At 44.2% G+C, this 25,312-nt stretch overlaps 1 protein-coding gene across 17 annotated transcripts in view; it reads right to left on the bottom strand.

The window, feature by feature from the left end:
* The window catches only part of HORMAD2 (HORMA domain containing 2), a 26,392-nt gene continuing 1,080 nt past the window's right edge, over nucleotides 1-25,312 (bottom strand). For 6 of the 17 annotated variants that reach the window (XM_054844108.1, XM_054844101.1, XM_054844103.1 and 3 more), the window contains 12 exons: nucleotides 22,811-22,901; nucleotides 21,949-22,090; nucleotides 20,613-20,676; nucleotides 19,547-19,607; nucleotides 18,255-18,275; nucleotides 17,498-17,524; nucleotides 16,059-16,126; nucleotides 12,675-12,826; nucleotides 11,871-12,124; nucleotides 10,934-11,039; nucleotides 9,778-9,839; nucleotides 1-622 (listed from right to left, as the gene is read on the bottom strand). In XM_054844108.1, the coding sequence (XP_054700083.1) occupies nucleotides 506-622; nucleotides 9,778-9,839; nucleotides 10,934-11,039; nucleotides 11,871-12,124; nucleotides 12,675-12,826; nucleotides 16,059-16,126; nucleotides 17,498-17,524; nucleotides 18,255-18,275; nucleotides 19,547-19,607; nucleotides 20,613-20,676; nucleotides 21,949-22,090; nucleotides 22,811-22,861 (1,125 nt within the window). In that variant the 5' untranslated portion in view covers nucleotides 22,862-22,901 and the 3' untranslated portion in view covers nucleotides 1-505. The other 11 variants (XM_054844095.1, XM_054844113.1, XM_054844106.1 and 8 more) reach the window with 10 other exon arrangements.

Below are 25,312 nucleotides of genomic sequence, written 5' to 3' on the forward strand. Positions count from 1 at the left end.
AACTGTGTGTAGATTACTTTATCTCTGTATTCAATATAGATAAAAACCCTTCTTTGAAAAAAAAAAATCTATGCTCCGGAAACAGTAGATAGGATGAAGCTAAGCACAATCTAGTGAATCATAAGACTTGTTGCTTGCTGGCACTGATACCTCAGAGAGTTCATCATGAAATATTAAATATTGATGACATATCGACAAAGGACGGTCCAGCCACAGAGGAGGAAATTTAGCCCGGGGGAGTGAGAGAGACGGAGAGAAAGAAGCACGCAGACACCGTTCACATGGAATCATAAATCCTCAACTTTAAAACATCAAACAAGTGCTGTTGGTTGACATCGTCGTGACAAATTGTGGTGCTGCCTCTTCACAATCCAAATTTTGCACTAGACAAATAAATACGCAGAAATACATGCAGTACATGGAAGAGTTGAATATTGGAAGAGAACAGAGGTCTTTACTAGTCAGATGACAATGCAAACTCACACCTTCCACAATGTACTGTGTGTCAGAATGAACATAATTTCCCGCCTTCCAGAAGCAGCTTCTCCGGTTCACTGACCTTCCTTTTCTTCTTGGGTCCTATTACCTCTTGCTGGCTAAATGCAAGGTCCAGGCAGCTTAGCTGTAAGAACCATCAGAAACAGTGATCACTCTCACAGTACGGGCTCCTGCTAGAAATACAGCTTCTAAAACTACAATGTGTTTTCCTGGATCCTCTTGGGTTTGTGCAGTGTGATCCTGTTCTCCAGAAAAACAATTAGGCAAGGAATCAAAATTGGAATACTGGATGGAATTGGGACCGTAAGATTTGTGAAAGCAATGGGTTCAGCTTCAGGGACGGAGAATGGTTTTGGTGGCACAAGGAACAGTACCCATCTCCCCTGGAGCAAGGAGACCTTTGAGAAATGTAATAGCTTATAGGGCATAGCCTTTTTCACCGACCTCAGATAATCACAGACGTATGCAAAAGAAGGGTCAAATTTGTGGTGACTGGAAACAGCCTTCCAGGAGGAGACATACAGGACCTCTATTTGTATATCGGGAAAATTCAACACAGGTTCATCAGTCTCAGACTTCAAAGACTACCCGTGAGTCTGCGAAAAATAACTAAGCAAAGCAAGCTTTCCCCCCCCCGCCCCCAAGAGGCTTAACTTCCCTCTAGAAAGATACAAACCTTCCTCAAAAATATTCAAGGGTCTACAAACCAAAAGGTTAAAAAGCACAGATAAATGTATGCTAGAATATAAACGGGTCAATGGTACAGACAATTCAGACAGACCACAGAGAGACGGACAGCCAGAACAACAGTTGAAGTGTTGGCTGTGCCAAGTGACAAACTCACTTATTCTCGTTATCACATAACATATTTGCATTTTTACAAAAATAATCTGGAGCTGCAGAGAGTAACGTGTGTTGTCGCCCACCCAGAAGGGACAAAGCACACAGTCTGGCAATGTAACCTCTCCTGCTCTCACTGGAACTGACCTGAAGGGACACACCACAGCGCACTGCTTCAACTTTGCCTCCAAAATAAAGTTCATTTGGATGAAAGTAAGGTGAATGAACAGGGAAAAGAGTGCTAACCGACTTCCTGCTCCAAAACAGGAGGGCTTTACTCCAGTTTCACTGTAAAACATAAGGAATCCCATCACTGAAGCAGGATAAACACAAGGAGTTAATAAACAGCTATTCCAGAATGCATCCTGGAGACAAGCACAAGGTCTCCAGATTACAAGATGTGGTCATTATAGAATTCCCCACTCACGTCATCAAGGCTTTCTGTCTATCTGACCTTGGTATGAGGCTTCAGCAATCTCTGCATAGCAATGGTCTTTCTGATGTGTGAAATAACTCTGATTGTGGATTAACAGCAAAATAGTTTGAAACAACCACACTTCGCCTCTCTATCGTGTTTCAAATTGTTTTTCCTCCCCTCTTCCCTCCTCTTCATTATGAGCAACACAATATTGCTTAATGCAAAAGTACAATTTCCTTTCCTTAAAAACAGAGAAAACAAGAATCTGCCAAAGTGGGACGGGCAGGTTCTCCTTCATCCTGCACACTCAGGCTGACAAAACTTCCACCGCTGCCCGAGGCGTATTTGCTTGAGGCAAGAGTGATGAGTGGATCTCTGTGTTACAGCTCCTGACCTGATATCCAGCTGCTCAAACTGGCATTTTAGGCAGTTATTTACTTTCCTCTCCCTGGCATCGTTTTAACCTGTCTGCTTCCTTTTTTGAAGTAAAGGGCCCAGAGCGGGGGAAACACTGCGTCCAAAAACTCTCCAGTGCTAACACAGCTGCAGGGTTTGTACCCTGTCCTGCTGGCCACACAATAAAGCGAAGCGATGATCCCCAGTCTCCCGGCCCCCAGTCACCTGAATAAGGCAGCTCTCCTTCTATTTTAGCCTAAACCACACAAAGAGAGCATCAGCTAGAGTCAGTGCTTTTATTTCCTCGATTAAGGAATGGATCTTCTGCAGCACAGGCAGCAAAGTTTTTCCTCCTAAATTTTCTGCATGGCCGAGATACTTTTGAGGTGGGAGAAATAGCTACAGTGAGCAGCTGCTCACGCAGAGTGTGCTGCAACTCTCCAACAGTTTTCCTCCCTTTTACCACAGGCAGCATGACCACCTAACAAGAACCTGAGATGAGACAAGTAAAAACATCCGTGCAAGCCATCGAGTGCTCTAGACAAGCACTATTCATCTGCTGAACGTATAAGATGTCAACTGTGTGAGGTATTTCACTGAAGCCAACATGTCCTGTCCTGCCCCTGCCCAGCTACAAGTTCACGTAGGAACTCAGAGCCAGGAACAGACCCCAGGTCCAACTTCCAGGTCCCATCCTTAACCAAACACTCAAGCTTCTTCCCCAGATATGTTGCTCTAAATGAGATTAAGTCAGATCCTACGTATGTTTATTTGACTTTAACCAGAAAGTAAACCTCTTTAACGGTGTGGTGAAAGGCAGGAAATCCCTCCCATTGACTAAACATACAATCAAAGCCTCCAGAAGTTGATTAACTCTAATTTTTTCCCATGTACTGGGATGCTTGGCTTAGAATAACTGATGGGAGAGCTTGCACTGTATGAATGTTGGTTTTTTTGTCTTGCACAACCACTGATGAGCCAGGTGCTATAAAAGCACATGGTACAAGGCCCAGACACTTGCACGCTTACCCTGCAAAGGGACCACGCTGACAACAGGACAATTCCAGATCAAGCAGCAAAACAGGAACAGATCCATGACTAAGTCCAAGACTTGGTCCAACACCAAGACTCTGAGTCTAAGGTGTAGTTCTGGGTCTAGGTCATACCATGAACACACAGTGCGTTTAAATCTCCTGTTTTACAATATGGCAATACATGTAAAAAAGTAGTATGTTGCCACAGAATTTTTTTGTAAAAATACAAAAAAATAAAAATACAAAAAAAATACAAAAAAAAGTTGTGAATCATACAAGTGTTACTAATTTCTGGCATAAAACTAACAGGACAGCTGCACATTGTCTGGAGAAGATATCAGGCTAAAAATAGATTAGACTTAGATTAAAGCCTTCCCAAGGCAGACTGGTGGATGAAACAGAATGAACAGACCACAGCTACACTGCTATTCTTAGATAGACAAAATCAGGACCTAGTTTTGTGCTCTGCAATTTTCAATCCCCAGTGTCCCCACATATTCCGGCCAGAAATTCCCAGCATAAATCGAAGCAAATTTACAGCTCTTCTGACATGTGTTTTGCTTCCCAAGGCATCCTATGTAGAAAAGCTAAAATTGCACAAGAGCGTTCGACTGTGTCCCTCTTTGTCCCTGGCCTGCCCCATGCTGAGGTTTGGCACTCGGCAAATTTTATGCCCTCAGAAGAGTTCCCTTTGTCAGGGACACAGAGTGTTTCGTTTGGTACCTTGTAACTATCCTGCCAAATTCAGAAGCACATTAATGTCAAAAGAAGCCCAGTTCCATCAAGCGAGCCAGAAGAATAAGGACTGAGACGCAAGACTTTGCTGAAATAAGGCGAAATGATCCTCAGGTGTCAGGGGACATCTATCATCATCAGGAAACTTTAATCAGAGACAGTGCCCGATGTATCCTGTGATTTCAGCTGCAGCTAACACTGACTCACTAGCAGAGCAAACGCTTGCCACTTTCAAAATATCAAGCCAGCGACCCTGTAAATTGATCCCCCAGGACCTGAGGCATCCCTGGTGAATGGCCGTTTCTCTCTGGTTGAAGGCAATAATTCCCATCTACTCACTGACAGCTGGCTCTCCAAGCACAGCAAAAATCGGTTCACAAGGTACATCATGGTGTCCGTTGAAAGGACAAGAGGAAATGGACACAAACTGAAATACAGGAAATTCTATTTAAACATAAGGACAAAATACTATTTTTTACTGTGAATGCGATGAACTACTGACACAAGTTACCCAGAGAGGTTGTGGAGTCTCCATCCTTGGAGATATTCAACACCTGACTGGACCTGCTCCATTCACTCTGCTTTGAGCAGGTAGGTTGGCCATGACTGTCTCCAGTTGTCCCTTCTGACCTCAGTGATTCTGCAAAGGTGGTGCAGTGGTTAAACACTCGATGCAGGGCTCAGCACCGGTCTCCTATCAGTTTCCAGTAAAGCGATTGCACTGACATCAGTGGAATTAATCCTGATTTTCATCTGTACAAGTGGAGGAGAATCATGCTGGTTAGCATGAAAGCCAATTTACGCAGGTGGAAGAATGAAAGACACTCACTGTGGTGTTTCAGTGGAAACTTGCCACATTTTTGTCCCCAGGAAGCCATGCCAACACATCACTGACTACCACTAGTCCTGTTCCTTTTCCATAGCTCACTGTTAAAATCTCTGACATTCAATGCAATTTCTTTTTCGCAAATTGGAAGTCTCACAGGCCTACTCTGTACCTCATGTATCTTGTAGCGTTTAAAGGACTAATGAACAGATTTTTCCAGAGCGTAAAAAACCCTCCAGTCTTCAAAAATACCTGATGAAAAAAAATTTATCAGTCCCTCTCCTCATAACCTCTTCCAGGGCCCTCAGTCCCACCGTATGCTGCTGTGCTGGCCATTCTTGTCTGCAGGATCACAGTCCAACGCGCCTCTGAAACTGGAAGCCTTCCTCCTGTAAGATCACAGCGTTGTAACTGAGGAGGCGAAAAGCAATGGACACTCCTTCTGCCTGCTAGGCTGCTACCCAGCTTAGTCCCTCATGGGATACTAGATCTGTCCAACCTGAATTTAGCCAGATTTCTCTAGAGGGTCTGGTTGCTAGCATGTACGTTATGAATGTATGTAAAGGCAGCCAGCGCAGAAGCTCCACGTCTTCCCGCGGACGTCCCTGGGGTAGCTGTCAGGGAATCTGAGGGCGCAAGGGTTAAATCTCCCCAGATCTGCAGGGTGATGAGCCTCACCTCTGAATGAAGAGATCACTAGGAAAACCGTTTCCTGCACACTAGACAGGGATAACTCATGCAAGGGATGAATGGCCCCAAGATACAGCTAAGGATCTGACGTGAATTGAGAGAAGCCAGGAATTTCCTGACCTCCCTGTCTCACTCCTCCCAGAATGGCCTGAGCTCACAGGAAGGAGAGAGGCAAGCTCATCTCTGAATCTTTCTCTCTTCACTGTTTGGGTCTGTGTAGCCTCAGCTGGTTTGGAGGAGAAAATGTTCTGGGAACTTCTCATCAGATACTGCTCTCTTGATAGACAGTTAGAGATAAACCTTTCTTTTTTTTTCTTTTCTGCAAAAGTTCAAGATAATGACATTGCCACAAAAAAATGCTTTCCTACTGCTCTGCAAATGGCAGGCTTCACCCTTCAACTGCTTTCTGTCATGGCAATTTTAAAAGTGGTTTGCCTGGGAAAAATCAGACAACAAAGGTCTTGATCTCCAAGCTGTTATTCTGCAACTGAATCCGCTTGCGCTGACCTTCACTTTCAGACAGAAGCTGTGTACAACACGGAAGCTCAGCAAAGGCACACGGATCTCCATCAGGATGACCGTGGCCCTGGGCACCGACAGGACACCAATCACTGGCAAACACGGCAGATACTACTCACAACGTGTCACCCATGGAAGATTGTGTTCACACTGGCTTCCACCACAGACACAGTCCCTTGGAGAAAGAGAACGTGGCCAGGTAGCCACATCTTCTGCATGGGAGCGGCAGCTGGAGGCCAGACAGGCTATCCTCTGAGGTCTAAACCAGCACTGATTTACAACATTTAGCTACAAATCTCTCCCTAGACATCTAACTTTCAGACAGCTCCAGTTAAGAGAGCTAATCCACATGGCAGGAGTATGCCTACAGCCGGCAGTGAACGGCAGTGCAGAGGCCTGCTATCATTGATCCAAACTCACGCTGTCCACACAAGGCCAAGTGTCAACGCGCTTCCTCCTGTCCCACAGCGGTCTAGCAGCATACGCAGCGTCTGGCGCTAGCTAGTGAAGCCAGAAACTTGGGAGGCAGAACTGACTTGTGCTCTGCTGATATGGCCACACAATTTCCAGCTCTTGTGCAGGCTCGGTCAGGGGTGATTCAGGACTCTCTGCACGGCTGTTGCACTGTGCAGTAAGACTGTGCTCTAGGGACCACCCCAGAACGTCAGCCCACAGCTTCCTGATGGGAGATAGAAGCCTGCAGAGGCAACCACACGGTCAGACTTTACTCATCTTCTAGTTCTGTTTCATTCCAAACTCATTCCACTGCAGTATGTTTGCTTACATGAAGACAAAGCTTACCAAAATCAATTTGCAGGACAAGAACATTAAAGGATTCATGAAAGGATAAAGGAGTATGCTGAAGAATTCAAGAAGTTATCTTAAGTTCAGTGCAGGAGCCCATTCTCATCAGCAGATTTCTGTAAGCAAAATCAATGGGCAGCAGTTCCCTATTTTACCCAACTCTTCACAACTCAGGATGCATAAACATAGCACACTGGGCCAAATCCTTGGCTGATGCAATCAGAAAAACTCTCCTGAAGTCAGCAGAGGTAGGCTATTTTACATGCTGGTGTCTAACTCCGGATGATTAAGTACAGAGATGCTTTGCTGGGAAAGGGCAATCTCTCATTTGATCCTAAGTATCATCAATCATGAGATCGCAGATAACAGCCCGGTTGAGTACACGTAAATTTTTCTCCAACCCAAAAAGCTCTCTGTCAGAGACTCTCCATGGCCATTACTAGAGGCCAGTCACAGTTCTAACTGGACAGGAATAGCTGCTTCTCTTTTGGCAGATCTGCATCCTCTCCCCATGTCGATTAGATAAAAATAAGCCTTTAATACTTTCATTCCTGGTTTTCCTGAAGAGCTATAGGTCAGGAAGATAATGACCAATAAACTCAGTTCCAACAGCACAGTTTTTATTTTTGAGAACCAAGGAACCAGAAAGAATAAAGCAGTTCACTTCAGATGAAGAACATAATGGGCTTGTCCATATTTCCAAAAGCGACTTGTGACTGTGGGTACCACATCTTTGAACTCAGCACTTGTTGATTATCAAATCCTTGTACAGATACCAAATTCTAAGATGCTCTGAATTGTTCTAGTTCATTCTGAAAATCTTGGCCTGAATGTTTAACTGTACCAAGAGCACCTTGAAACCCAAGTCCCTGAGGTGCTGCTCCATGGACAGCTGAACAGCCAACGCTGCGCCACCAGAAGGGCAAGTCTCCATCCTGGACCCTCTTTGTCCGTTCCTTGACATCCAGTCTTGCTGGTACGTGAGCGATCATTCTGTGAGCTAGTTCAAGGGGATTTTCTTCTGGTGGAGACCTGACACTCACAAAGGCACATGCTAGCACTGCAAGTCTAAAGGCTCATGTCTGCCCCCCCAAAAAAGCAGACCTCCATGGCCCAGACTAGGTTGGTCCCCAAGGCCACTCACACACCAATCTAATTAAATGCTGAAATCCAGGAGAAAACAAGTCACTTTGGAGATGTTACAGCTTTTTAAAGCAGAGAGCTTCTCTGAACACACTGACAGTTGGAAAACACTATTACTTGACTGTACTGAAGTCTGGATAGCAACAAGGTGTTTGCATTCACAGGAACTACTTCTACCCACCTTACCTACACTTGACCCTGTTAGATAATACCAAACTCAGACTTCCCATCCACCCAAGCTTGTCTTCATTTTTTAAGACTAACTTCACTCACCAGTTCGGCTTCCTGATTCAAGCGGAATAGACAATGGTCATTTGTTTTAACCACTTCCCTCAGAAAAGAAGGGAAAGTCCCTCTCATATGGAAAATAGTGTCAAATTTTTATTAGCACTGGCTTTACAATGATGATCTGCACTTTTTAACTAGTGACTTGATTTTGGTTTCCCTAAACTGACTGAAATATTAGCCAACTTCTGAGCTATGATGATTTAAAAATAGTACCAAAGAATACATTAAAAAAACCCTCTGCCGTGCAGAATCTACCAGGCAGAATGCTTGGGATTTTTTTCTTTTTTTTTTTAAGTCTTTGGAAGCATACAACAGATAAAGTGACTCTTCCATTTTTCAGCAACTAATACAGTTTCCACCACCTTCAGACACTCTCACTATTGCTACCGTATTCTAATGAAATACACATGCTGCAAGAGAGAGGTGTCTGGTGTTCCGCTTACAGTCGTGACAGACCCGAAAGAATGTCAGAGCATGAATCAGTGGGACTACCATGAATTACAAACAAAAAAGGCTCCTGTTTTCACACAGACGACGGAATAAACAACGATCAGAAGGAAACTGGAGGATGTGACAGAAAAAAAAAAAAAAAAGAGTGGTTAAAGTTTGAAAAATACCAGCCTAGGCACAGAAGTTCATTTCTAAGATCCAGAGTCAAGGCAAATACTTCGCAGATGCCTTTTGAATGACACGTTAAGTTGCAGTCTGGGTTAGACCCCCGGGATTCTTTTCAACAGAGGCGGGGAAAATTTTAGTAGCAATTTCCTACACTCATTAACTTACCCTGTACAGAGTCAGTTTCTGAACATTCAAGCTCACACGATTTTCAACTAATTTGAATGGGAGGAGGATCAAGTGGCAAGTCTGGTGGTATTCAGAGATTTGCCCTGTCACTGAAAAAACCTCTGCACAAGCCCATGAATTCCAGCTCTGATTCTGACTCAGGGTTTGCCCTGGGCAGCCTTTGGGATGGAATTAATTTCACATAACTTTACTTATCTAAAATTACATGTCTGGTTTACCCTAGTTCTTTGGGTTGCCCCAAGAACCACTGAAAAAAAGAGATCAACACCTCCAGGAAATAATTCTTCCTATCCTAGAGAGGTAGCCAAAAAGGGATAGGATCCAGTAAGTACCTGTGACTCACAGGTAAAGACGGTCTGGAAGCAAGAAAGGGGAGGTGAACACCATGTTAGGCAACAGGCAAACACGCCCTTCAAACCTAAAACAGGGCGGTGATTTCAGAACCTTAATCTAAAAAACACACACAGGTAAACGAGCCCAGTTGGGACACTGATAGGTTTAGCCTGCGGGTGTAATTCACAAGTGCCAACTCCAGAGAACAGTACAAAATTCTTGTACTGGATGTATGAAATAAGCTGATCATGGGAAGTTTCTTCCTAAATGCTTCTGGTTCACGCTTATATCCCTATGCCACAATACTTTGCAGCCTCTATGTATTTTGATACTGCACAATAAATCCACTAATGTTAGTTGAACCTTGTGCCATTCTAGATGATATAATGTTCTGTGGCAATGAATTCCACCTTGCCTGGCATATCTTAGAGCCACAAAAATTTCCTCACCTGCCGAGATGCCCTTGAGCAAAGCATCCTGCCTGTCTCCTTTATTCCCATCTTCTTTCCACCTACAATCCAAACATCAAATCAAAATTAGCTCTGAAGTTAAAACCCTATATTTAATTGAAAAAAAAAATCCAGAAGCCTGACTAAACCACTGTAGTAAAATCCCATGCCTGATCTGAAATTGTGTAACCTTTGCTCTCAAGCACTGCCAACACCGCCAATTTATTCCTGGAAACAGAGACTTCAGAATAAAGTGTCGTCTGAACATGCAACACATCAACTTGTAGCAGCTCCTATCAATTCTACTTAAACTCCATTTTAACCTGGTTTCTAAGAAAACAAAGCTCATGCCTGCATGTGCTCTGTCCAAGTGTATGTGTGTATGGGGAAGGAGGGGAGGTGACCCCTGACTAATAACTATTGACCTTATTAGACAGTTTCACTAAAATTTGATGGGGGGTCCCAAAGCGCCTCAGTTTCATGAAATCAGGCAATCAGTTAGAGGAGGAAGATCCTGTTAATATCCCCGGAGTGGAAAAGGTGGCAGTATGAGTTCACTCCTTATTAGTCATCGGAGAATCTGCAGGAGCAAGACCTGAAAAGGTGACTTCATAGGCAGACAAACCTCTTTATTCCACTGCTTGGGGATCTCAGGAATGCTATTTACCATTTTGTCACTAGATGGTATTGTTCCACAGGCTATATCTGAGCGCCTCAAAGGTCAAATACAGCATGGTATATCAGAAGCTAGGTTGACTGAAGTGAGAGAAAAGGCTTTTTTTTTTTTCCCCATGTATTTTCATGTATGTTTTCACATATGGAAGTCATTAGCAAAATTAAATTGTAACAGCAAAAGGAAAAGAGCTTTGGTGAAAATCTAGATAATGTAACTCTGTATTGGTGAGCCGTGCGTTTCCTCTGTATCTGAAAAAAACTGCTGAGATAAAGAGATAGAAAGATATTGATAAAAATTTGAACGTTTCTGTTAACAAACCAAGCATGTACAACAAGCCCTTTATTATAGTTCAATCTGATCTGACACAAAATTCAAACAGCCTGACAAACTCTCTTCATCCATTTCAAAGTAAGTGAGAAAACCTAAATATTATGCTAGCCATGAGCACAAGCTCCTTCAGTTTTAAAACCAGGCATTTACCTGTATCTTGAAAGTGAGAAGATGTTTCCGTTTTCCAGCCTGGATGGGTGTCACTTTTGTCCCTTCCACACTCACTTGAATCTGCTTGGACAGGGAGAGGGTGATTCTGTAAAGCAAATGACACTTTGTCTTAATACCATAACCTAAAAAATATGCCCAGGTGGTAAATCCATACACCCAGCACTCATGGGGATGAGATTTTCACAGCTCCTCAGTGGCCAGGCCGTCCTTCTCCCAAGCCTACAGGTCTTTCAAGACAGAAATTTTCTAAGAAAAGATGGAATTCCAACGTAAATGGCTTCCGATCTTCAGGAGTTAGTTATGTTGGGGTTTATTCCTTGGCAATGACCTCCTAAAATTAAATCATCGAGTCTGAGCTACCAGTCCAGGCTGCCCCTTCTGTCATTTTGGAGATTCATTCCAGCCTACCTTGGTGTCTAAGGAAACAATCTGAATTACCTGCTAAAGATGCCTTCTCCTCCACGAAACACAGAGAAATTGGCCACAACACACGACTTTTAGATGGCTAGCGGTAAGTGGAAATAATCCCACCTAACTACACAGTGGAACATGGCTTGGTCCTGAGAAACATCAAGTGGAAATGCAAAACTTTTTGCAATTTTCTCCATTTTGTGCTTGTCCATGTGTAAGTGTGCATGTGTGTGCACACACACACGTGTTGTGTCTCTCTGTACAATCACTGCCCTCTTCTGGGAGAATATACTGGCCTCGGTAAGTCAGTAGATATGCTGGAAGGAAATTCAGTTTATGACTACGGACTTCCAGCCTCAGCGTTCAATCTGCTGTAGTGCTGGCTGCCCTACACAAGCTGAAACCCTTATTAAACCAGGATTCTGAGAAAATGGGTTTTTTAAGGAGAATTTTCATAGATAAACTCCATTCCTCCAGCAAGAACCATACAGAGCTGTTTCTATACCTTTGTGCTCCCCTCTTCTTCCTCTTCATCACAGTCTAACCCTTGATGGGAGATCTCAGTAGGGCCATTCTTCTGGATCAGGTTGCTTTCAACTGTGCCCATTCTTTTCTTTTCAGTTATCACTCTCACTTTCATGAGGTGGAACCCAGTGGAGACTGACCCTACTCTCAGGTTGACAGGATCGCCATCAAACAACAGGTCACCGGCGTTGCCATCTTCCTTAAAGCCTGGGGGCTGGTAATCCTTGGGAGTTACTGCACAGGGAGAAAGAACCTGCTCATGTCAGAGAAATCTGATTTATAAAGAACAACTGTATACCAGCCTCCAGTAACAACATCAACTACTAAAAGTATCCTGGTTTTGTGGCGGGTTTTTTTGCGGGAAGAAGGGAAAGGAAAAAAATGAGCTGAGCAAACGTTATCAGGGAGCTCAAAGAAATAATGACTTTAGGATACTGAGATACCATTAATGGGCTCAACTTTCTGGAGCAGAACCTGATAAATGCAGGATGCCTGCTCCTTAAAACAAACAAACACAAAAACTGTGAAGGAGAAGGATGTCTCCTTTTCATACTGCATGGCTGTACTTCTTACACAGATGTTCAACCCTTTCTCAAAAAACATCTGCCAGTCCCGTGAGTCAGAAGGCTTTACTACATTTTACACCATTTCTCACTGTTATCAGTGAACAGCTTCTACCATTTCACCTTTCTGTGCTTTGCTTACTTTACAGGGACTCAAGATTAGCATAGAAATTGATGGAAAGGGAATTTTTCCCCCCCAGCACACCCTGTTCTCCACCTACCGTCATTGTAATAGAGGAGTTTCATGGTCAGGGTAATGTCATTGGGAAGTGGCCCGAGGTTTTGCATTAACAGGTACAGCTTACGGATCAGGAGCCTGCTGGCCTGTTTAACATCCTCGCTGCACACCCCATTCACCACGTTCATTTGGTTGCTACAATCGGAAGAAGAATAACAGATTTGTTTTCCTCAGTCATGAATATTCACGATGTAATCACAAATACAGTGCGTCCACTGACTTGTCTGAAACCACCAGCAACAAAGCTACAATGCCTTTATGTAATTTCCAGATAAACAGGGAAGTGAAACAGACTCCAGGGATGGGGTGGCATCAGCAAAACAACAGCTCTAAACTAAGAGGCATGGCATTTACATTTGAACAGACTTTGTAGCTGGGGCAATGGACCCCATTATACAAATGTCATGACTCACTTGTTTGAACATGATTAAATTGGATCAAAGGACCATAAAACAAGTGCCTTTCGCCTAAGCAATTTCAGGAATGAGAGGAATGAGGTGAGAATCCCATATAAAGCCGATTCATCACAGGGGCTATTTTCAAGTCCATTTTGTAGTTTGAAGAGAAGTGAATTGCATGTTCTCACTTCAGTTCCACGTAAGAAAAACAAGCTCAGAAGCACATTTTTCAAAAGTGACTCAGGGGCATTCCTCTCACCTCCTTCACCCATCCAAATGTCAGCTGGCTAGTCTAAGCAAGCAGTCTAGACCGAGATAAACGTCTAACAGGAGTGGGATGAATCGCCCTCTGGAGGAGTTTGTTTCTCTTGACTACAGAGGTAGATGAGCAGCTTACCTCAGCCAGCTAAGACGGACTAGATGAATCACTATGTGACTAAGGAACCTAAACTTCCCCAGCTTTCAATGAGAAGGGGCCTTGAAAAAGGTAGCTCCTCCAGTAAAAACTTATGTCTTTTGAAGACCACTGGTAGGTGGATGACATGATATACAGGGTGGATCGTCTCTAACACAATCATCCCAAATTGCTTCGAAAGCAGTAACTAACTTAAGAGAGCGGAGAGAATCCCAGGGCTGAATTTGACTGACTAAACCACAGGAAGGAACAGCTTCATTAAGACTGATTTCTCCTTCCACTTGAAGCTTCTTGGTTCTTCATGAAATCAGAGTGGCTGCTGACCAGCTTGAATTCCCAGGGTATACAGGGAATGGTTTGGTAGGCTCCTAACTGCCAACAGCAAAACTCTGTGCTGAGCACGCCGTGCTATTAAATTAAATGCTGTATGTTCAGAAATGTAGATGAAGTGAGAGGACGAACGCTGGCAATGCCTAAGGTGAAGTAAAGAGCGGGTAGGCCTTCTCTTACACATCACCTTTACGAGTCTTGGGATTAGCAGAATAGAAATGGTAGGGGGAAGAGTATAAGCAAAACAAGAGATGAGACTTCCATAGGAATTAAGAGGTCAAGAACTGGTTCGATACGGGAATAACATTGTGAATACAATGCAGGAATGTGTCAAAAGGTAGAAGCTGAGGAATTGAACCTCTCTGAAGGATTGAGATCTGTAGCAAGGAATTCCTCCAAAATCCATCTAAAAGAAGGCAGAGACCATCTAGGAGAAAGTTTCCCTTTACCCCTCAGATACAGTGATGCAGCCCCACAAAACCTCTCTCACAGAACAATTAACTCGGAGTTTGCACGTGACAATAAACCTCACAGGTGTATAAAAGCAGTTTCATCAGGTGAAGGAGCTGACAGCAAAGATGACACAATACTCTGATCAATGCCAGAACATCAGTTTACTAAGGACTGCAAGTACACGCATGAACCTACAATACCCGTGTCAGTCGCTGAGGAAAGAGAACAGAGCCCAGGAATCCGAGGCCACGGGCTTTGAAGCCTCAGAGCAGTAATGAGATTTTAATGGAGCAGATATAAACACAACAGCGAGATTACTTAGCCTCTCCTTGGCTAGCACAATGGACACCAAGAGATGCTGAGTTCCATTTGGGGACTGTTATTTCTAGGAACTGAACTGGAGTAAGGCTGATCAAAAAAACCAAAGTACTGAAGAGCTATCTATTATCTTTCAGATCCCAAAGCTCTCCTCTTTCCCTCAGTGTAGTGAGGACAACTGACAGCAGCTTCAAAGCAGAAACAGAGGGTACAGTCAACGGGACACTCCAGACTCAGACACAGTTCACATTTTCCCAACACAAAATCAGAGAATGAATCATAGAATCATAGGATGGTTTGGGTTGGAAAGGACCTCAAAGCCCATCTAGTTCCACCCCCTCCCATGGGCAGGGACACCCTCCACTAGCCCAGCTTGCCCAAAGCCCCATCCAACCTGGCCTTGAACACTGCCAGGGAGCCAGGGGCAGCCACAGCTTCTCTGGGCAACCTGTGCCAGGGCCTCAGCACCCTCACAGGGAAGGATTTCTGCCTCACATCTCATCTCCATCTCCCCTCCTGCAGCTTCAGGCCATTCCCCTTGGCCTGTCACTACACTCCCTGATAAAGAGTCCGTCTCCATGTTTCCTGTAGCCCCTTTAGGGACTGGAAGGTCCTATAAAGTCTCCCCGCAGCCTTCTCTTCTCCAGGCTGAACAACCCCAACTCTCTCCGCCTGTCTCCATAGCAGAGGTGCTCCAGCCCTCACATCATCTTTGTGGCCCTCATGAAATCACTTTGTCATGCACAACGAATTACATGGATGTGCTGAGAGAAATAGCATCTAATGGCACATTACAGGAGGAGTTTCCTGAGGCTCATACAAGACAGCAGAGCTCTCTTGCTGTACAGGCAGGTTCCAACACCCAAAGATCCATCTTTCACCAATGGCAACTGCAGCAGCAAACTAAACCCAGGTTAATTATTTTTCTTTGCTTTGGTTATAGCCAACAGCCTTTGATAGTATTTATTTTAAACCACACAGGATTATGGCCTACTAAACACAGCCTGAAAATATCTAACAGACAGAGAGAGACAAAAAAATGCAAAAAGCTGCTGCTTCCTGCCACATGTTTTGCACTATCAGGCATCACAAGCGAAAGTTCTCTCAGGTCACCCACGCAAGACTGCTCAAGCAGAATACACATGCAAATGCCCAAGCAGAAAAATCCTGGGTGCAGGATCATGGTGAAAGGGATTGAACTTGAAAAAGCTTCATCTGAAAGCACAAGGCTCTCTGTGAAAGTGGAAGAACACTCATTATTAGTTGAGACAGTAGCAAGCTCAACAACGGTGCCAGTTTCTGCATCACTACCCTGATGAGGCATCATCTCTGATGATATTTACAGCTGCTTAGCAATTCAGACATGCTCTAATCGTAAAGTGCAGTTTCTTCTTAATGCTTCAAGAACACAGTTGTCACAGTGTAATTCTGAGAAATAAAACCAAACCATTACCTGATGATGTCCATCTGGGGCACCTCCTTTTTGTACTTGAATTTGAACTGATACAGTTCGGTCACTGTCTAGAGATTTAACAAGAGAGGGGAAAAGAAGAAACGGGTCTCTTTCAATAGCAAGTTTCAAGATGCATACTGAACATAGCAGTGTCTTTTCACAACTTTATGCCAGAGCACAGCATTAATTTAATGACACAAGGATAGTTTTAACTCCGTTATTGCTTGCACAGGCTTTGGCAAATTTTCTTAAGAACCAGAGCTTACCTAGCACTGAAAGACTCATTAAAAAAATGACAAACTTCCTGCCTTCTCCTTCCACTTCCTCTGTGGGTCTGACTCCCCAGCCTAAATCTCTAATGAGGCCTGCGGGCCAGCCAACCATCACGTCGTCTGTACGTCCTCCCTTACTAAAATAAAAAATGTGAGGCTTCGCGGGTGATGCCGTGTCCCAGGGAAGCCTGGCCCCAGAGGTCTGTATGGAGACAAGGGCCTGAAAGACTCTTCCTACCAGGAAATACAATACTGCATGGGTAAAAGTTGCCGGATTTCACTGGTCTCAGAGTTTTCTGAGGGAGATTAAAAAACTAGATTATTTTCCATTTAAAAGGAAAAGATTTGCTATGATTTTAGAGAATAAAACAATTAGGAAGAACAGACTGCTTTACCACAAGAGAAAGGAGCTATTGTAGTCCAATTCCATGCCTATAATTCACTTTTTCCAGAGGCAATGAGGTCAATTAGTAGGAGCTCAACTGAGCCCTTAACTCTGAGCCTTCCTTACAAATCCCAGCCTTGGTACAGAAAACTCTTGCTCTCTCCCCAGATGCTGAGATGTGATGCAGCAGAACTGTAACCAGGCGAGCAAAGATTCTGCAGCCATTCTCCACATCTGCTCTCTGGAGACAGCACGGATGCAGCACCTTGCTTACAGATCACGCTACCCAGTCTGTCTCCACCGGCTAGATGTAGACAAAATAGAAACGCAACAGAGAACACTGAAAGGGCAAGTACAGGCACTACCCAACATCCCAGGTCTGAAGTGATCGGTAACTTCTGTCCTAAACCTCTCCGGAAGGAAAAAAAACCAGCTCTCTTTTCAACGCTGCTGTTAAAAAGATGGTTTGTAAAAGAATGATTTTGAATTTCCCATTTTTTCTCTTCAGGAAAGAAAACCAAAATCACCAACATGCCCATTAGTTGCCTGTTAACATCCCTGCCTGAGGCCCTAGATGGGCCCACAGCCTACTGCCTGGTAGGAGCGTTTGATCACCATCCAGCTCACTGAGCTGTCATTCTTGAGTGAAGGCAGAAGAAGAGAAACAGGGTCACCAAGCAGCTATGTCAGGGTACAATTTAAGCCTACAAGTCCACTCTGAATACAAATCTACTCACCCATGCCTTCGGTTGCCTCAAAGACTAATTAAGACTCTTTCTTACCTCCGGTTCCTTGGGATTGGTGTAAATCTGTTATAAGAAAGCACAGTGATGGCATTCTCCCCTTGGATAACTTGAACCAGTGACTAAACAATGATATTTTAATTTTACAGCAGAGATTGTACTATCTTTAGCGTGGGATCAGAGAAAGGAATGGCTGAGAAACAGCCTTCCTCTATCAGCAGTCAATACTTACCACTTCAAAGACAGGTAGAAGCCACTCATTGGTGTAATTGTGGAGGAATGAGGTGAATTCCCATTCCAACCCTCACAGGCAATTATTGATGCCCGAGATTTAACTACTCAGATTATGCACAGAACAGATGCGTAGCATAGCTCTCGGGGCTTTACAAAGGACCAGGGCAAAGGACTTGCAATGTAACTGCTACTGTGTGGTTTCTTCAGTATCGTCAGATTAATAAGGAGGACTCTTCTGCAGGGGGAAATGGAGAAGACACAGCAGCTTCCAAGGGTGGAGGCAAGAGTTTAAAGTAAGAATTGATATGAAGCACGTGAAAGTGCTTCTCAGAGTTTAAGGATGCATGTAATGCCTGAGAATCTGACATACTGAGCAAAATATTCCCACGCAGCCTAGGAAGTTCATATTTACCATATTTAAGAAAGGTCAGTGCTCGATTAAAAACCACATACATTTTGACTTCCCCTTTAAAAAAAGCACAAATGGGTTGACACAACCTTGACTCCATGACTCTTTCAAGAGGGGCGAGGGAAGAAAAATGCCTTGTATTCATTTACTTACTGCGAGGACAGCAATGTGTAACTAAGGAGGGAAAAACAAAACAAAGCACAAAATCAAAATCTAACCTTAGTGGGCAAGGAAAAGAAAGACCTATCAAAACCTAAGTGCCTACATAGAGTGAAGGAATAGATAACAAACTGTGAGTTAAAAACCTTAATGCAGATTCTTCATAGCACAGCATCAGCAACACCTAGTGGCCAGTTTGTTTGGCTTTCCACGCAGTTTCCCAAGAAAACAACTGCAAGGTCAGACTTCTCTCTTGAGACTCTTCCTAAACAAATCTCCAAAGGCTGTGGCAATTTAAAACCCTTTTGCAAGACCATCCATCCCTACTGAAGACTAGTATTTGCTCTCTGCTATGAAACTCCCCAAAGGTATTTAATTTATCCTATAGCAAGAAAATGTACCTGGGACTGCTCTTAAAAACAATTCTAGAACATGCATTAGATATCTCTGTTTTTTCTTTAATCCTTGTCAAATTATTTTATGTCTCACAAATAGCAGAGGACTAAATACCTCCCAGAACCGTCAGCAATCAATAAACCGAGTTCACAACATTTGGAATTATCTTATGCACACTGACAGTTGTACTGATGTATAAGAGCCCATCTGATCATCAGTGCCGAAACGAATGCCACTCATCTGATCTAGATGAGAGCTGGTTTGATGAACAGTGCTGACAGAGATGACAACAGTTGGTGCTTTTTCCTGTGCAGAGCAGTTTTTACGTGAGAATCAGCAAGGAATGTGATCACTTACTAGCTGATTCTGTTCTGGAACCAGCTATATACATTACTTGATGAATTACTTTTGCAAAAAAGTACTAAATTCTGAACCCAAGAGGAAAAGCTAGGACGGTTAGAGACGATAAGGGAAAAGACATGGGGAAAGGAGATGAAGGAAAGCAGAAACACAGAAGAACATCTCTTAAGAAAACAGTCAGAGAGATCAAGATCTCAGTTCTGACTGGCAGTGTCTCTATCCAGACGTTACAGAATGCAAACGTAGAACACAGAACTGAGGGAAATCTATTTCAGGCTGCAAATTTGTTCACACACCACGTACGGGGAAGCCTAGAGAGCAACAGCGGTCAATATTCGGGCTCAAGGAATAAAATCCCAACTCTCACATCTATATACTCAGGGCAGGGTCGTCCTCCTATCCCACAGCTGTGAACGCATGTTGTGTGCATGCAAGATGATGACAAAAATATAAAGCAGGAAGGGAAAGATAGTTTTGTCCATACTTTATGAAGAAATAGGAAACTCCATTAAAAACGTGAAAAAACTTACATACTGCCTCTCCAAAGCATCAAAACAACCTTGAATCCTGCCAGGAAAAGACATGTTAATACTAACCAGCAATATTTATTTCCTGCTCTGTAAACACACACTCATTAGATACAGTTTAAAGTGCATTTATTTTTTTTTTCTGGAAATAAGACAACACAGCTAGCAACATTTTGGGCTTGTAAAGTCCTTTTCAGGTCAACCATCATAAAGGCACTCTCCTCCCCTTGGCATTTGTGCACTGTTTATACTTGTAGGGCCATATCCTGTCAGCCGAGAGCCCACTTAAATCCTGAGGAAGACAAGGATTCGTGGCCTAAGGCTGACTCTGAGTGGCTCTCTGCTCACTGCTCTGTTCTGACTCCCCAGCTTGATCCCTGATGGCTCTTTTCCCACTGGCCTCGGACAGAGCTTGGCTGAAGCTTCAATCTGAACACAGCCTGACATGTCTGGTCTTGTAAATCTTTGTTATCGGATGCATAGTTTACAGCTATGGACTTTCTCAAAGTAGTAAACATTATTTGAGGTAGCAATGGTCAGATATTTACTCTCTGAGTCGAAGGATGTGCAGCTAGGTATCTCCTTAGCACATCAAAGTCAGGCTTTGCTTGTTGGGAACATGCCAACTCTGAAATACATCCTAAATATCACACAAGAAAGTTGTAACACGATATCCGGGGAGATAAAATATTGCACATACTAGAAAAACAAGCCGCAAGAATCTCTATAAAAAGTGAAACTAGAAAAGACTAAACAACAGCAGCATCGATCTCATGATTTTCTTTACCCTCTCTCTGTACCTACACTGGCTGTGCGTGCTCTGGGGCCTGACCATGACCTCACTGCACTCAACACTTCGACAGTCCTTGAACTCACACGATCTGGGTCAGCTAATTCTGTCTTGCTTACGCAGAGGGCCAAGCACACACGCTGCAGCAGCGGGAGTTGCGCTGGCATAGTCGATAGCACTACTGGGCACAATATTTTCAAAGTCAGGAAGAAGAATGCAAGGGGTAAATGTTTTGCTATTCAGCACAATCTTGTCTTAGTTTCGCTGTTACTCACTTACCACTTTACTATCTGCAATGATCCCAGACAGCTTTTATCTTCTCGAAGAATTTTTAGACAGAGGTCTGCAAAACCAGATTTAGCACATAGTTACAATCCTTATCGCAGCTGTTGGGCAAACACTGAAACTAAGCCAGTCACCCTCCCTTTTTTGGATAAAATGCTTTATCTGGAGGTCCTTCCTGAGTGGAAATGTTGGTTTCCCACTGAGTCCCAGGTGGGCTGACACAGTCTTATTGCTGCATTTTCAAATGTCAAGACTTTCCTCAGATGCTCGGGGCTCTCCCAGAAAAAGTGTTAGAGATATGGCTTAATTTTGAAACACCAGCAGCTTCTGTCCTCTCCTCCCTCCTCTCCTCCTCTCCCATCTATTTCACCATTCCCTAACAACACCTTCACTTCTGCACTCAAGACTTCACCAACATCCATACAACAGAAATGACTGCGCACAGAAAAAACATTCAGAATGGCAAGAGGAAACCCGGCTTGCAAAATGAAGCGGTGAATTACTAACACCTTAGGATTGAACCAAGGAGCCCTCACAGGCATAAGCAGACCAGATGTTAATATTCCTGATCAAAAAGGCACTTCAAAGACCTAATATTTGATTAGAAAGACCAGTGGCTTTTCAGGGTTGGGTGATCAAGAGCGAATTTGGGATTTCCTGCGCCCTCAACTGAGTCCACATCACCATATTTCAGGACAACTAACTGCCTAAGTGAAAACATGGAAATTGATTGGAATGCATGGAAAGACATTTCGCACCCTACTAACACATCTCGAATGAACATAAAGATGTTGATGAATCAAAGCATCACTAATTCTTGTGATTCTATGATCAGACTTTGGTTTGTACTTTTTTTTTCCTTAAAATTCTGATTCCCAAGCACAAGTTTTTACAGAAAAAAAACCCCAACAATAAAACAAACAAAGCTGCTTTCAATCTCACAAGGAAAGCTGAAAATGTGAACCTCGAGGGCTCAAAAATCCAAAGGAAAATAAAACACACCCATCAGAGTTAATTTTTAAAAACTTACCGATTTTTAAGTCAATCTCCTGACTCTGAGACCTGATTCACAGGGCTGGCAACGCCAAGGAATGATTATAAACCAAAAGAAACGCTAAGAGAAAAGCCGTGAGTGGCCAACAGCTCTAGGTTGTCTTCTATGCTCTCTAATGCAGAAGCGCTGTCTGCATCCGGACTTGAGAAGGCATGTCAGCAAACTTCCTCAACTGAACTCATACGTACATGAGCAACCGGAGCTAACATGTAAAGCAGATTACAGCTAAAATATAGGAAGTATAAATAAGAATTCAGCACAAACTGAGAGTGTTACCATCTAAATAGCGAGTTCCGTAAGAGCTCTCTGGGAACAGCCCTCTCATGTACGTTATACAGGACACAGAGGTGGCCAGAAGTCTTTTCACCAGCACCACAGACTGCTGCTCAGTAGCAACTTTGTTGGGGAACAACAACTCCTGAAAAAGAAGGGCAAAGCCAAAAATAGCACCATTTTAGTGTTATATTTACAAACAACTCTCAGCAGGCAGAAAAAGAAGGTGACTTAGAAATGTAATTTTAACATTTCTCCAGTCTTCATACTACACAGAGAAGATTAACGTCTAACTTGGGTAGGATTAAATGTTTTAAGGATTGTTATCATTAGATCTGGCACGATTTACGCAGAAGCGAACGGCATTGGTCGTTCCCTCCCCTTTTATCACAGCTGAACGTTCCCACCCCCTCCACTGCACCAATCTGCAACTTAGCACACAACCACCCCTACACAAAAAAAAACCAAAAATCCCCTACTTTTTCCTGCCGGCTTAGCTCTACAGAGTTAATTGTGGAGTCAAACAAGTGCCAGTGCTACGATGTAAATACTGGATGTAAATACTAAACACTCTGCGATTCTAACATGAACAATCTCAATGGAAAGTATACTAAATTTAGTTCCTCTATTAGTTGCTTTTCTTCCTGCTAATAAAGCTCTGCGCACATCTAATGAGTCTTCATTTATTTAGTCAAATACATGTCAAAGCCCGACGCTGTATCTTCCTGGACTCACTAAATTGGAAATCATCCAACTGAGAACAGCGCAGACAACAGAAAGCGTTCCCACCTCATCAGGCACAGAGATGCCAGGTCCAAAACTGAAAGCCAAGATTGTCAGCAGCATCACACGTCAAGGTTTTTACCTTAGAGGACTTTTTCTTTTGCCTAGTCTGTAAAAGCTGATGAGTAGCCATCCTGTATTTCAAAGACCTGCCTTCCACTTGTAATTAAAACCTGGGGGGGGGAGGGGGGGGGAGGGAAAAAGACATGAGACACCTGGAAAATACAGAGTCATTGCTATTTCTCATCTTCCTTAAACTGAGATTCTTCAGCCTTACTCAGGTCCAAAAGCTAATTGCCAGTCAGGACAGCTAAAGGAAAGCAAATCAAGGGTACTCTATGGCACTAAAATTCCCTATTCACTGGCAAATGATCAATAGTATTTGAAATTCAGGGCCACAACTCTACCTGGTGTCAGCTGGTGCCACTTCAAAATGCATTTCTCATATTCCGAACCACAAATGTTAATTCCTACAACCCTTAAAAAGCGTGAAGGGGGGAACGTGAAAGAACTGGAAGTCTGCCAATAGCAGCAGATATTTTAGCAAGGGTAAGCAGGAAACGCACTAACATCAGTCTTGGCCAGAATAAAGGAATGAATCTTCTGGGACACCTTGAAAGGAAAAAAAAAAAAAAAAAAAAAAAAAAGAGAGAGAAGTCCATGTTGTTTCAATGAAAGAGGGCCCTGTTAGACAAGCCTGGATAAAAAAAGAAAATCTTTTTATAAGAATGGAAAGCTGATTGATAAAGGCAATAATGCGGACATTACACGTTTTGCACTTTGGGGAGGTGCTTGATTTAGCACCGCCTGACATCTTGATTACAAACCTCCATTAGATGGAATTAACAAGGCAGATGTTAACTGGTTTGAAAAATGGCTGGCTGGGAGACCTCAACGCGTAGGTGCTAACGAAAGGAAACACCACAAACGTCCCTGGAGGAGCATTGCCTTGTCCGCAGCTAGTCAATATTTCTATTAACAATGAAAATAATAGCACGAACACGATGGATCGATTTAAATCGTGACCTAATGCAGCAAGAAGCAGACTTTTACCAAAGCAGTTGATCTGATCTTGTTCTGCATTTGTACCTTTTCAGCTTTTTTTTCCATGAAAGCCTCATTTCCATTTGTTGGCAGTCATTAAGACATGTTGATTGGAACATGTTGACAGCTTTTATGCTAAATTTAGCACTTCATTTAGTAATGAGGACAGATTACAGCTATAAAAGTATATTTAAACAAATATACACCTGCAAAATTTTTAATATGTTAAATATTTTAGGAAAGTTTTTTGTGGTTTTTTTTTACTCATGATTGGCAAAGCACTGCAAACAGGACTAGAATGCAATTAAAGCAGACAAAGGCATTATTCCAACATGAGGTTATTAGCTAAATAAAGCCAATTTAAGCAAGCCAGAGAGATAAGAAAACATGTTTTGTACAACATGCTACATCTATAATCGATTTAGTGTGCAAAGGAAACATTGCCTAGACCAAGCTTATCTACTCCAACCCGGCTGTTTCGGTACAGGGTATCCTCCAAGGCTTCCATCTTGTCCTGGACAGCGAGAGAGGGAAGAAGGTGGCCTGGCTCTCCACAGCCCCACTGCTCACCCGCTCTGAGGGCACTTTATCACCGACTATCAGGAAATTAATATTAACTGGGAGAAACCAAACCTCTTCCCCGGCTGCCCAGCAAGCTCCATCCCTCCCCGGGGACTTGGTCCCCTCAGCCCTGCTGCAGCACGCCGACTGCCCCTCGTGCCTGATTTCAGGCGATGCGAGGCTACAGCACGCCCTGAAGAAGCGGCCGTGGCTCCAAATGTCGTTTTAAAAGTCTTTTTAGGGCTTTGTTTGGGTTTTTTCTTCTGTTTTTTTGAGTTGAAGCTCAGGCCCGGCCGGGCTCCACACGGGTCCTGTCCCTGTCCCTCACCCGGCCGCCCCCGCCGCCCCCCCTGAGGCGCGGGGTCCCCCTGAGGCGCGGCCGCCCCCTCCTCCTGCTCGGGCCGGGCGGTACGAACCTCCGCCGCCGGCACCGGCCCCTTGGGCTCTCGCAGCCGCCCTGGCTCGGCTCGGTGCCGCGGAACCCCCGGGCCTGCGCGGCGCTGGGGGCGGGCGGAGAGCAGAGGATGGCCCGGTCCAGCGGCATCGCTGCGAGGCGGAGAGCTCCTCCCGCCCCCAAGGGCTCCGCCATGGCGGGCCCGGCTGAGGAGATGCGATCGGTGGGGGAAGCTTCTGCCGCTTAAAAACCTGCGGCGGCACCGGCACCCTCCCGGTAGCTGAGGGCTGGTGTGAGGGCACCCGTGCCCTTCCCCAGGCCCTGCCGAGTGGTGTAATGCCCGTACCTCAGCAGTTCAGTCAGAACAAGGTGACCTGGAGCAGAAGGAGCAGCACGGCCACGGTGGGGGGCGGTGAGGGGGCAGGAGCCCTGCAGATGGAAACACGGGTGCCTTTGGGCTCCTGTCCCTCTCAGCACCCGGTGCCATGCCCGGAGCAGATGCCGCCAGCAGGACCGCGGCTCCCCAGAGCAGGAGTGGGTCTGGTCTTCCCAGCCGCAGCTGCAGGAGCTGCTTTCTGCACGGCT

This window comes from Grus americana, chromosome 16 (genome assembly GCF_028858705.1).
Source record: "Grus americana isolate bGruAme1 chromosome 16, bGruAme1.mat, whole genome shotgun sequence".
Classification (NCBI taxonomy): Eukaryota; Metazoa; Chordata; class Aves; order Gruiformes; family Gruidae; genus Grus; species Grus americana.